At 32.9% G+C, this 13,407-nt stretch overlaps 1 protein-coding gene across 1 annotated transcript in view; it reads left to right on the top strand.

Moving 5' to 3' along the window:
* The window catches only part of LOC130645158 (drebrin-like protein), a 30,082-nt gene extending 21,789 nt beyond the window's left edge, over positions 1–8,293 (top strand). The window contains exons 10-14 of the mRNA XM_057451048.1: positions 5,873–6,235; positions 6,456–6,503; positions 6,703–6,760; positions 6,879–7,091; positions 7,516–8,293. Of these exons, the coding sequence (XP_057307031.1) occupies positions 5,873–6,235; positions 6,456–6,503; positions 6,703–6,760; positions 6,879–7,091; positions 7,516–7,652 (819 nt within the window). The 3' untranslated portion in view covers positions 7,653–8,293. The remainder of the gene's footprint in view (positions 1–5,872; positions 6,236–6,455; positions 6,504–6,702; positions 6,761–6,878; positions 7,092–7,515) is intronic.
* Positions 8,294–13,407: the final 5,114 nt, after the last annotated feature.

The raw sequence follows: 13,407 nt of genomic DNA, 5'->3' as shown, positions 1-13,407 counted from the left end.
GACTAATCACAACACGTCTGTGTTATACAATACGCGTCGTGTGACTCCACCTGATAATTTTAACATTATTGAAAATAATTTAGATTCATCCTTTTTAAAAACATCCTCATAATGATAAGGTTAAGGATTCCCTGAGTTCTTAATTTTTATTTGGGATTAAAATTTCTTTTCGGTGCCCGTAATTTTAAGAGCTGTGATTGAAAACATATATACGATCCAATTGAACAAATCCAAACTAACAACTTTTTTGGCTCAAGCTAGATGTCCTTAACTTTAAAAAGACTTATTTCAGCAAAAAAAATTATACAGCCCTGCCGCTGTTTCATACTTAGTTCAATTTTTTTTATATTTTAATGTTTGCCCTGTAATCTTAGCCTCGTGTTTCCTAATAAAAAAAAATATACCTGCTGATTCTTTGTAGGTAATATTATCACAAATCTAATAGCCCATAATTCTATAGTCGCTTTTTTCAAAAATATATATGTCCGTTATATTTTTTTATACTTAGCCTGAGTTTCATTTATTAAAGATTCGATAAAGGTAAAAAAGAATGAGCCACCTCGAATCTAAAGTAAGCGATTACTTGTGAAAGTCCCTCTATTTTAAATTACAACAGCAAAAGAGACGAAGTCATCAGTAAAAAATCATACTTTCGGTAAAACTTGTCCGGCTTGTTTTTAAACCATATTCTTATAAAGAAAAAGTGCAATTTTGCAAGCTTTTTAATTATGGCCTCTCGAATAGTTACGACTCTCTAATTATCTCTCTAGGTTCTAGCAGTTGCGAATTTTATCAACAAGCTTTTTATAAATAAAAAAACGAAGCAAATACCGATCAATCTAAATGAAATATAACCTCAAAAGAGATGAGCAGCTGTCGTTAATTTCTTCTTCTCTAAAACAGCATCGCTTTACACAATGGTGAACGCAAATGTTGATCATCTGGAGAGTTATTTCGAAATGCTTGCTAAATACTTCACGCGTTAGTAATTCGTAAAAATAGAAGCTTAATAAAACTAAAATATGCATAGTGTAAACCAACCTTAATCACACGTAGTGTAGACCAACCTTAATCACCTGTAATCCACAACTCTACCTAACTAATAAACAGAAAAAAAGTATACAAACTTTGTTTTGTAGGGAAGCGCAGACTCTTTGCTTTTCATTAATTTCTGTAGTGTTGACCTGAGAAAAATTCTATTTTAAGTATAACGTTATCTTGAGATGAAATAGATTCCACTTTTTTAGTACTTTTATCGAGTTTTATAATCAGTTCAATATAAACTTTTATGCCCATCAACCCTTTTTTTTATGATCCATTTTTTCTCTAAAAGATAAATAATCAATGGTTGTTCGTGTGTTTACACTTGAATGTTTTGATCTTCTCCTCCTGTGTTTTTCTGTTTATTTCGTGCTAGCGTTGTGTGGGATTTTTATTTAGCATCTACGCCGGAGTGATTGGGTTTTAGTGCAGTCATGATTTGCAAGACGTAGAAATGCTTAGAAAAACAAGTCCAAACATGACGTAGGTTTTACATCAATTGTTGGCGTTAATGTTTAAGTGTGTTTGACCGTGTATCGTTATTGAAAGCAGTATCGAATTTCGTTTTTCCATCAAGTGTTGTATGTAAAATCGTGCTGCCAAATCATAAAAATTAAAAGCGGTAAACCTACGCAGAAAAAATTTGCTGTCTGAAAAAAACGTAAATCATGAAAACCAAAAGCGGCTTTTGAGAACGCTTTTGGGTCATGCGTTATGCAATAGTTGCGCAACACGTTATGTGATCACATGAGATAAATCTTCGCAGAGGAGAAATGTGCTGTCTAAAAAAAAACGTTTTTGTTTTCTTTTTTCATGTTAAAACACACAAAAATTAATTTTAATGAATTTATTTAAAAAAAAAATAGGTTGGAGTATAGAATTAAATTAAGAGAAAACACTCCGGAAATTTTAGCGGAAATTAAAAATTTATCTTGATCAAGTGTTCATGTTTTTTGTACCTTTTTAAGCGCAACACCCTTATGCCCTTGCACCTTTGTTGTCCTATGAACTTTGAGATTATTTTAAGGGAAGAAAAGATTGCGAATTTGAACAAAATTAGCAATCTTTCTTTCCGCGATTCCACGAAAAAAAAGTGTGCAATTTAATTTTGTCGATTTACAAGAAAAAGAAGAGTTATTTTTGTCGTTTTTTTGCTATATGAAAGTTTGCAGTAAAAACTCCTCAGTTATTTGCACCGAAAAAAGTTTTAAAGGAACAAATCTTATTGACCACAGGGAAAAAGGTTTATCAAGTGTTTCGCGAAACATTCATGGGTCTTTCTTCAATTCACAATTTTGAATTCCGCAATTTCTTGACACAATATCAGATTCGTAATCCTTAGTACCGCAATTTACGATTTTTTCGATCATAAATTCACTATCTTTAATTTTGCAATCTTGTGCAATCTTTTCTTTCCTTAAAGTATATTGTAAATAATCGAATAAGTTCTTAGTTTAAATCATAGACCACCCTATCGATTAAGACACCTGGGGTGATTTTTGTGAACTCAACCTCAGGTTTGGGGCCTTATTCCACCAATTCACTCAAGGCATGACGGGGTAACGGTGAAAATATAAAAAATAATAACGGTGATAGCAAATACCACCAAGAGACATAACATCACGGAAATCCAATTAAATATATCCAGTTTACTGATATACCTTACAAATCTTCTCCCATCATTCCAACTTGTCTCATTTCTATTAATTATAGTTGTTTTTATTATATATTTGTTATATTTTTTTGTGTATATAAGTTTTTTAAAAACCCAGACAGCTGCTGCACGAAGGAGGTCGTAAAATAACGACAAACCACCACTCCAGGTTTAATGAAATCATCGATGTGTAGGTAAAAGATTCTCATTTTGTTGTTTCATCCTTATTATATAACATAGAAAAAAAAAGCTTGCAAAAAATCAGTCGGCAAGAAGTACAAAATTATTCTCTTTTTATTCTATCGCCAACTACAAATGCAGTTAGATTACTAACCACTGAACCTTTTGAGTTTTCCTTTCGTTGCCACTGGTGTTGAATCTACTATTCTATTTTGCATGTAAGTGTTACATACAATGTGTACACCTCCTGTGGAAATTTATACACAGTTTCACAAGTTTAGAAAGTGCACCTGCTTTCTGTTACCCTTTTTTTATCCCCAGAAAAATAATTTGTATTGGTTCAAATAGAAAACAATAATTTATTGATACACACAGTTTTTTTTTAGTTTTTTTTTTTAGTTTTATTTTTAAATGTTTGCATTTCTTATGTGACTACTTTTATATTAAATTATTAAAAGCGTGATTGAACTATTCAATGAAACCATTTTGCACAGATTCGTTTTGCTACTAAAAAATCCCATTCAGTATCTGATGGATATATACAATTTCTTTTCATAATAGTTTGTTTAGAAAAATGACCAATTTTAGGTACATCATTGTGGTTACATAAATTTGGGCGTGGCATTGGTATAATAAAATTGGGACTGTCTTGTTTAAATTTTGGGCTTTAAAGAATTAGAAATTAAGTTTGGTTTCTCCCTTTAATGCAAAACTAGTTTAAGTAAAACAATAGGAATGCAATGTTTTAGGTCTCCTATGGTGATCCTTTTCGATTTTTAAAATGATCCCTGTTAAACTTTTTGTAAAATGCATGAGTTATGGTCAATAATGGGATGGAAGAACAAATTAGCAAATTGATTGGTTATGTCGCTAAAACAGTTGTTTTTTTATTTATTTATTTTTAAATTGTATCAAACTGTCTTTCTGATCAGAATTAGTGAGGGAATTAGTATATTTTAAAAGTATAGACGGAGGTGGTAGCTACGGATAAAACATTCTGTTTTGCTAAGTTTGTTTCTTAAGCCTGAATTTAGTTAACTTTTTATGCGTTTGAAACGCTCGTAATTTGGGTACACTTCTTGTTTTATAAACACCGAGGCTCACACCTGTTAAAATTTAAAAACAAAAGTAATATCATAGCCCACATGAAGCCTTTAACCTCATTGCTATTTTTCGTTGCTTATTCGAATGTACCAAGGTGTATAATTTTTTAAGACGGTAGCAGCTATTAGCGGCGACCGAATTACGTGGAATTCCATGGAGTGAGCTTCGACTAATTCTAAAGAATATCGAAGATCAAAAAAAGTTTCAGGCGTGAAAAATGGGTGCATTATTAACTGATAGCTATTTTCAATCGGTTTATACGGCAAATCTGCTGCGTTGATTGGCTTAGAAGCCTTCACTACGGGGTTGATACAGCACGGTATACCCCATAGCAACAAAAATAGTTGCTATAAATCTAAGCAAACAACCTCGCCAGAGAATTAGTAACAAAGCTATCTACATACAGAAAAATCAACCTCGCACCACTCCGACAACAAAAAAAGCAGGGAATGTTGACAATTTTAAATCCACTGAGTTTTTAATATCGACATTCTTTGCAACAATGAGCAACAAGCAAAACAGTGTCATATTTGTGTGAGCCTAATCGTCACAAGAAACGTGCAGAAGAATATTGTTTATTTTTTTAATGTAATATTATGTAAAGGAAACACGGTATCGCATAGAGTTACAAATTAAACCATTTAATGCATCTCACAAAGTCATTTCTATGACACAAAAAAGCTTGGAGAATTACATGAAGCAAATAATTAATAAGCGCTCACCTTCATGTCGTACATGGATATAAATGAACTCAATAGTTTAATTTTTTAGTCAAATCATTGTTGTTGTATTAAAAAAGAAAAAATATAAAAAAAAATACCTTTTTATCTTCGATTTATTGTTGATTTTATTTGGTTGGATAAAACACCAGCTGGTGATTTGTTTCTTTTAACAAAAAAATGTTATCCTATAAATTATCTTTTGGTTTTTCCTATTTATGTTATGTTTCTAAAAATATAAACTTTTGTTAGCTGTCTAAGATGCAACGCTGTGAAGTAAGATACATCACAGCGTTGCTGGATGAAAAAGTGTTTGATAACGTCTAACGTGCTTTGAAGTATCTTTAACATAAGCATTTGTGAACATCTGTCATAAGGTTAGTGTGTTACAGATGATTGATTAGATTCAGTTAGGCGTGGCTAGAATATATTGACGCGACAATATCGCGACCTGTTGTGAAGCTTATCTTGTGAAAGATTATTTTATTTTTTTCATTTTTTATTTATTATTTTTATGTGCTATTGCATAGCAATCATATAAGGAGCCTAAAATGGCCACATTTAAAATTTTAAATCGGTGTTCAATTGAGGTTAGATTTCCATACGATATCTAATAAAATTTAGTGGAAAATTATTGATACCGCTCCCTTTCCTTCTCCATTTGCATTGTTAGATTCACGTGGTTCTAATTTTTTCTAGCCTAAGCGACTAACAATCTAGGGAGAACATTGAAGTTAGGGAAACAGAAGATTTTGAAGACGTTTCATTAAGTGTGTCCACGACGACAATTCGAGTCGTCCGTGTTTATAGTATACATAGTGTGGTTTTTTTACGGGTGAAAATATTGTCGCGTGTGATGTTCTATGTTTCATAGTTACCTATTATCCAAATATTCAATTAAACTTTTATTACATTTAAAACTGGTCTCATTCTTCAAGAAAATTTGCTCAAAAGTAGTTTTTCACATAATACACTGCATTTTCCACAAAAACGAAAATACTAAAAACGTTTTGAAAAAAAAGTTTTTAATCACCAAATTCGCTTATTTGGAAATGTTTTATCCTATGAGAAAACAGAAAAAATGCATTTTTTTTGCTTTAAGAAGCTCTGGCTGTGTTATTGCCATAATTTAGAATCTACTGAAATGAAACGAATCATTTATCTTTTTATATAGGAGGCAAATCAGTTGATTCGCAAGCGGCAAGAATCGTTTGGGGACTCTTCGCCAAGAGACACATTTGATAAGGAACCTGCTAAAGCTCCACCTCCAGTGACGGCACCAAAAAAGAAAGTTCTTCCAGCACCGCCGCGCAAACCTTCCCCAGAACCTGTCAGACAACCTTCCCCAGAACCTATCAGACAGCCATCACCTGAACCAGTCAGACAGCCATCACCTGAACCAGTCAGGCAGCCTTCACCTGAACCAGTTCGGGAGCCTACTCCTGAGCCTATTAGACAGCCTTCCCCTGAGCCTATACGTGAATCATTGCCACCTGTTCCTGTAGAGCCAGCTAAATCTTTACCCCCAGAGCCAGCGGTAAGGGTATTATTTTCTTGCTATTTTCGTTGTAATAGACGACTCCTAATTCGAACGCAGCATGTCAGAATATTTACTTTAGTTAAAAATGTCGAATTAAACAGACAACTGATAAACTTTATCGAACAAATGTTTTAAATTGGATTGCAGATTTAGTATATATTCACTGGATTTGGATAGCTGTTTCTGTTAAATTAACTTTTATCTTCTAATCCTTTAGGACGAACTGTACGACAACATCGACGACTTGAAAGAAATAAAGCAAGTGGTAAGAGTGTTCGTTTTGTTGTTGATTTTTTTTGTCGTGCTTTTGATTTGCTTCTGTTGTCTTGTTGTTGTTTTTCTTAACCTCACAAAATACTACAACCTTGTCAATACCTTAATGCAGGCAAATTAGCAAGTTTTTACCTCGCCGAAGCACCTGTCAAAATTATCGCGGATTCTGCGAAAATAATCATTTTCTTTAGGCCGACAACAGTCAATCAAATGGTTTGACAGCAAGAGCTCTTTACGACTACCAAGCAGGTATTTATCAAAATGTTTGCATGTTATATTTCGAAGAGCAAACGTTAGAATTATTAACCTTTTGTTGTTGGTACTCTCTGAATGGCCTTTCAATTCTTTTTTATTCTTTCTGTTGCAGCTGATCCATCAGAAATCACTTTTGATCCTGAAGATGTTATTACCAACATTGAAAAAATTGACGAAGGTTGGTGGAGAGGTACAGCGCCTAACGGAGCCCATGGCATGTTTCCTGCCAATTATGTTGAACTGATAGACTCACCTCCTCAGGTTGAAAGCACACCCTCAGCTGGCAATGGTGTATGTGCAAAAGCTCTATATGATTACCAAGCAGGTATGAACTAATTTATTAGTACAGTGCCGTAAGAAATAAGTGTGAAGGGAGGAAGGGAGTGTAAGAATATGAAAAATAAAAATTAACTCGCTTAGTTAAAACCAAATCCTATTTGTATTGTGATCAATTTATTATCTGGCAATCAAGAGGTGCAAATTTTCAATATCTCACCATTTGCGCAAAACCAGGGTTTGCTCTCGCGAAGCCCCCCACGCTCCCCATCCCACAGAAAATCCTTTGTGTACGATAATGGATTGGATTTTAATGTGATTGTGTTTACTAAATGCCCGGGTTCATTTAATATGTCTAGTCCAATCTTTACAGTAATGGGTTACTCTCTTCGCCGCTCTATTTTGTAACCGAAATTTAAATTTAAAAATTTTCTCTAAAATTCATGCCTTTGAAATTTCTGACTTTTATCTAGCTGATGAAACGGAAATATCGTTTGATCCAGACGACATTATTCGTAACATTGAACAGATTGATGAGGGATGGTGGAGAGGAGATGGTCCTGATGGAAGGAATGGATTATTCCCTGCCAATTACGTCGAGTTGATTTAGTAATACTGTCCATTTTTGATTTCTTTAAACGTGTATAGAACATCCGTATTCGTGAAATTTTGCATTTTTGGAATAAAATTTTTGATACTTGTTGTGTGTAGAGGATATGATACACCGCTTGATTTATCCAAACAAGAATACAATAGATATTTCTGCCGATAAATATATTTTTATTATCATGGATCCAGTGTTAAATCTAATTTTTGTAGCCAGATTTTTTTTAAATATCAAAATTCTAAACCAGGCTTGTCATTATTCCAATTTCTCTGTTCTTTTTTATTAACCTCAAATAATATTCTTATTAAAGAAACAGCGTGCGTATAATTTAAAAAAAAATAATTAAAATAAAATCTTTTGATTTCTAAGATCCCTTTGATTATTTTTTTGATTATTTTTGTTGAATTTTTGTGCAAAATGTCCACCCTGATCAGATGGGAAGTCAGAAGTTTAATTTCTTGTGTCAATGGCTCTTTTGTTTGTTTCCATTTGTCTTACTATCATCCATGCATCCACTTTACATACTCATATATTTTAGGTAGTTTTTTTTGTTTTGTAAATTATAAATTAAGTCTCCCGATCTTGTATTTTTATTTTCACATCTTATATTTCTATCGACTTTAAATATATATTATAGGTACAAATTTTTACTTCCAATTGCCCCATTGTCTAACCTCTTGCGATGTTTTCTAAGGGGATGGAGAAATATTTTTATTGCGCTGTTATGCATGTTCATCATCCATGTCTGTTAGTGGCCACTCTTGTTCATTTTTTGATTTCGATATGATCCTTCTAATTCCTTCTAATTTAATACCATTTGACAGAGTATCAAAACTAAGTCTTAAGCCCGAGCCAATCCAAAGTTATGAAACTTGGAACTGAGAAGAAAGGCCTAAATCCTAAAAACTGTTTTTGGCAGTGATAAAGAAAAAAGGCAGCAGTTTGGGCACCAAAAATAAATGTATTCAAAAAATTCACATGACCAAAACGTGTATTTTCCAGACGAACTTCTAAATTCAAATAAGCATCATGGGAATTGTGAAAATGCATTAGTTTCTACTCTGACAATGGAAAAATATTTAAAACGCTTTAGAAAATGTCACATGATCAAAATGTGTATTTTGCAGACTGGGCGGGATTTTAGACAGGAGCACATAGGTGCATAAAAATGAGTGTGAGAAGTTCCAGGCGATCATAAATGGAAATGAAACTTTAAAAATATACCCCAGCTTTTCCCGCAAGTATAAATTGATTATAATATACATATATTTCAAGTTATTAGTTATAAAATACAACAAAAAAATACAAATTTTAAACATGTGATAAAACTCTTAAAACAAAAATGTGGTAACACATCACGTATTTCGAGCTTTAAAATTTCGAAGATGTTCTATATTGAATTTCTCATTAAACCGATGTAAGAGATATCAAACAAAAACATACAACAAATTAATTTGAGTCTCTATATGAACGCAATTCAAAAATACAACTCAAAACATCATGTATTTCACGCAATAAAAAACAAAACTACTAGATGAAACAACAATAAACCAAAAAGTTAAAAAGAACTGACGCCAGAAAGAACTGGAGAATAAACAATTAAACGGAAAGAATTATGGCGACATAGTTCAGGTACTTGGTCAGTCTGTTTATCATAAAATCGATCAAGAAGAAATGTTTTACATCTTAGAACTAGTCAATGATACTTATTGCGATACCAACGGTATTTGGTCAATTAAGACTTATACCACAAAATGTATAAATCGTAGACAAAGTCCATGTAGGCAGCGGAAATTAGTTGGCGTTTAAGTAACGGTTTTTTGCTACAAGTGAATGCAACAGCCTTATGAAAGCCTATGAATACAAGTACATCTGCTTCATGCTTCATGCAAATATAAACTGGGAAAAACAAATTGAAAAACCACATCAATCCCAATAATATCCCTGAAAAACCTTTTGCAGTAATATCCCCATAGGACTATGTGAGGACTATGTGAATGTGACTTTATACAAAACTGAGCTACGTAAAAACAAAATGGCGACGCCTCTTCGTGCTTTCTTCACCAAGAAGAATTTCTGCCCAAAAGTTGGAAGGCACACAAAACAGAAATTTAAAATTGACAGGAAAATAGTCAGATATGTTTGTAAACGTTTCAAAGAAATATTCTGCATACCCTAGATTTGAAAATCCAGGCGATAGCTAATCTTACTACGCAGACCCGCCCCATCTCTTGACAAAGTGATAAGTCACCTGACTGTCAGGACTAGCTTTTAACCAGGTGGTAGTTGGTACAATGTATTTGTATAATATATTCACGACCATGGAATGAATATACATATATATATATCTATGGAGTTAGGGGATATGGGTATATGATCATTTTTGTTACGAAGTGTTACGAAAATTTAGTGGGGTGAGGGGGGGACATCTCTTTGTCATGAAACAGAAAATTTTTATTTATAGATATTCACAGTTTTTTTAGTGTATGATCTGCATCTTGAATTTGTTTCTTGCCTCTGGACTTACTTCTGTTATATCTTTTTCTCATATTAGAGCACTAGTTTGCCTGATTATTTGTTACATGATATTTTCGGTACTATAGGAAATAAATAGATGAGGTCTTAAAATTGGAGATATTACGTAACAAGGGGGATAGGTAGGTGGTCCTAGTTTTGTTACGATGCGTTACAAGGTGTTTGGGTGGTAAAAAATGGCGAATTTGGGCGTTTCGTAATTATTGAATTACCCCTTAATGTAAACTCCAATAACGTTAAAAACTTAAAAATTTGTAATGTTATATGATTATTTTTGTTAAGCGAGGAAATTTAGATCAAACTAAAGTCATTTTCAAGTTTGTTATGTTCTAGTTGGTTAGATCACAATGTAGCTAGCTAGCTACGTTGTATCTCTTCCAGAAAATCACATATTTATATTTTCACTCCTACAATAGCTTATAATATTGTACGGCAAATGCATTGTTCTGATGTGGGGACTTTGATAGATGCATACACCTTTTCCGAATTTCATAAATTATAATAATTATGACATCATCCAAAATTTTTTTATGGTTCTGTCCTCTTCAAATAAGGACATTCAGATAGAATATTAAATTATCATGACAAAAATGAAGTTTTAAGAGCAATATAATGTTCTGGTTGGATTTTATTTAAATTTGAAGAAAATAATTAATTTGAAAACAAGGCTATTCTTGGAAAGCTCAGGTATATAAAGGGTTTGACCGTAACTTTCAGTTCGCAATTGAGGCACTTAAACGAACAGAAATAATTACGAATTTAGGTAATTTGTTCTACCTTTTGCTAAGAAACTTAGGGATAAGAATAATTTTTAGTATCGAACTCTTTAATTGAGTTTGACATAATTAGGAAAATCGGAAAAGGTCTATTAGTTTGTTTCTCCATTTACAACATTTAGATTTGATTCAGGTTTGTAAGTGTATTAGCCTGATATTTTACGTTATAAACAGGTAGGTCTATAGGTCTATTAGACAATATTACTATAAGTTGTTCATGTGCCGAACTAATCACCTCCGACAAACATTTTGACTCAGGTTGATTATTCTTTTCGGTATAAATACGGCTAATTAGAAAAATAATTACAAAACGGACTCGGGCAACTTACGGAACGTCTGGAATTATTTCGGGTAAAGCACGTATATAACGCGTTTTTATACCGGGTTTTGCTATCTGACACAGTTAACCCTGACTGTGTTCAACTATATATATCAAAATAAATGTTTTTACTTCTTTTGCATTTTTAAATGCTTTTGCATTTTACAACCCCTCGTCGAAAGCATGTAATTCTACACTTTATTATGATCAGCGTTCCAAGCTCTATGAGCAGAGATCTAACGGTTGATAAACTTGTGATATTATGAACAGGTCATTACTTACGTTATCAATTAAACCCAGAATCCTTCTATTGTTTGTCTGCCTTAGTGAATCTTTTCACGTGGCTTGCTACCAGTTACTTTATCTTCGATTGGACCTACAATTCACCTTGGGTGGAGATGTGCACATTTTGAGCCTTCACTCTGCAAAAATTTAACTATAGTACTTAATTCACATATAGAATATAGTAGGAAATAATTTGATCTTTCGAAACTGCCCTTTCAGACAATACCACTAAAAAGTAGCAGATCGTCAAGAAAGTAATTATTAATAAACAGTGATCTATATTGTTGCAATAAAGTGCGTATAATATCTTGTACCTCAAACTTCCGGTGGTCTGGTTATTAGACAATGGTATTCAGAATGTAGATGGAGAGTAACATCGATGACGGAAATTTTACTTCAGCTGTTCGAAGCCCCTTTATTATTTTATATGTGATAAAGGTTTGTACACGGTACGGCAGACAGGCTATATTATGTAAAAATCAAAATTGAAGAATGCCGATGTATAACATTTCGACTTCTCATTGGTTTTACCCAAATTGTGACACTACACTTTAAAAGATTTGAACAATCGCGTAGCTTGAAGGACGTATTACAATTTACGTAGGGCGCTAAACCCGGCGTTTGACAACAAATCTTCTGATTGTTAATATAGAACTTGTTGTTATGCCGTGAGAATATCCACGGGTTCGCACGTCAGTAAATTATTTAATCTACAGGATACCTGTAATAAAGTTCAACTTAGCCATATTTAAAAGAATATTATTTATGAAGAAATTTGCATTTATTGTTAGCCCGTGAAAATTGCACGAAACCTGCTGTTCTCAAGTTTTCGTTAAATGTTGTTGTCTCATTGAATCAATAAACTTTAGACTTTTGCCAAAATTAATATTACAGTAGAACTTGTAAAGACCTTACTGCATTGAGTATTAAGAATTTTGTTGCAACCAAACTGCATTTGCCACTTTCACTTTTTAGCCAAAAATAGCTAAAAACCTACCTAGATAGTCACAACCCTAACGCAAAAAGAAATAATATTAGCTAGAATAAAAAAAACTTAAAAAATCGCGTTATAAAATCTTAAAACTGGTTTCTTTAAGATTTATATATGGCTGGATAACGTGACAGTATATTGATCTTAACATGCAAAAAGACACACAAAAACAAATATTAAATTTTTTAGAAATTGAAAGGTCAAAAAAGATCTTACAAACTTTCTTCAAAATGGCCATAGCTACATTAGATTGTCTACCAGGCATGCTGCCATCGCTAGAACTTCAGGGTGGACTCATCAAACGAACGGATTACAAGGCGTATATTTAAAAATGGGTAGTCAGATTTTATGATTTTCAAGTTTGTTTTTAAATGCAAATAATTTTTTTTCACTTTTGACCATAATTACTTTTTAAGAATTAATTGCAATACAATAAAATAATAAAATATAATACAATATAAAATAAATCAAACCCGTCCTTTTTAAATGACTTTGCGGCAAGAAGAAGCCGTAGCTGCTACGGTGCTATTTGTGCGCCGATAAACAGACAGACGGCATACGGGTTTTGAAGACAATTTTTTCCTTTACATACGGGAAGTCGAACTCTCAGGCTAACATATACTAACAAGAGCATCAAAAAATCTGCAAACCATAAGATAAAACCACACTTTTTTTTCGAATTTAACCAGGATTTCGGGGCAGTTTTGGCAAAGAAATTATGACTTTATACTGAAGACAATGCAAAGAAACGCCATAAGTAGCTAGCTAGCTACAAGCAAAGTACGAGGACGATCTAAACAATTTTCGATTGGATTTACAGAATTTTAAGGTACCCACAACGAGGGTTACAGA

This window comes from Hydractinia symbiolongicarpus, chromosome 5 (genome assembly GCF_029227915.1).
Source record: "Hydractinia symbiolongicarpus strain clone_291-10 chromosome 5, HSymV2.1, whole genome shotgun sequence".
NCBI classification, from domain to species: domain Eukaryota; kingdom Metazoa; phylum Cnidaria; class Hydrozoa; order Anthoathecata; family Hydractiniidae; genus Hydractinia; species Hydractinia symbiolongicarpus.
The sequence above is the reverse complement of the archived record's forward strand: the minus strand, read 5'-3'. Positions and strand labels throughout refer to the sequence as shown.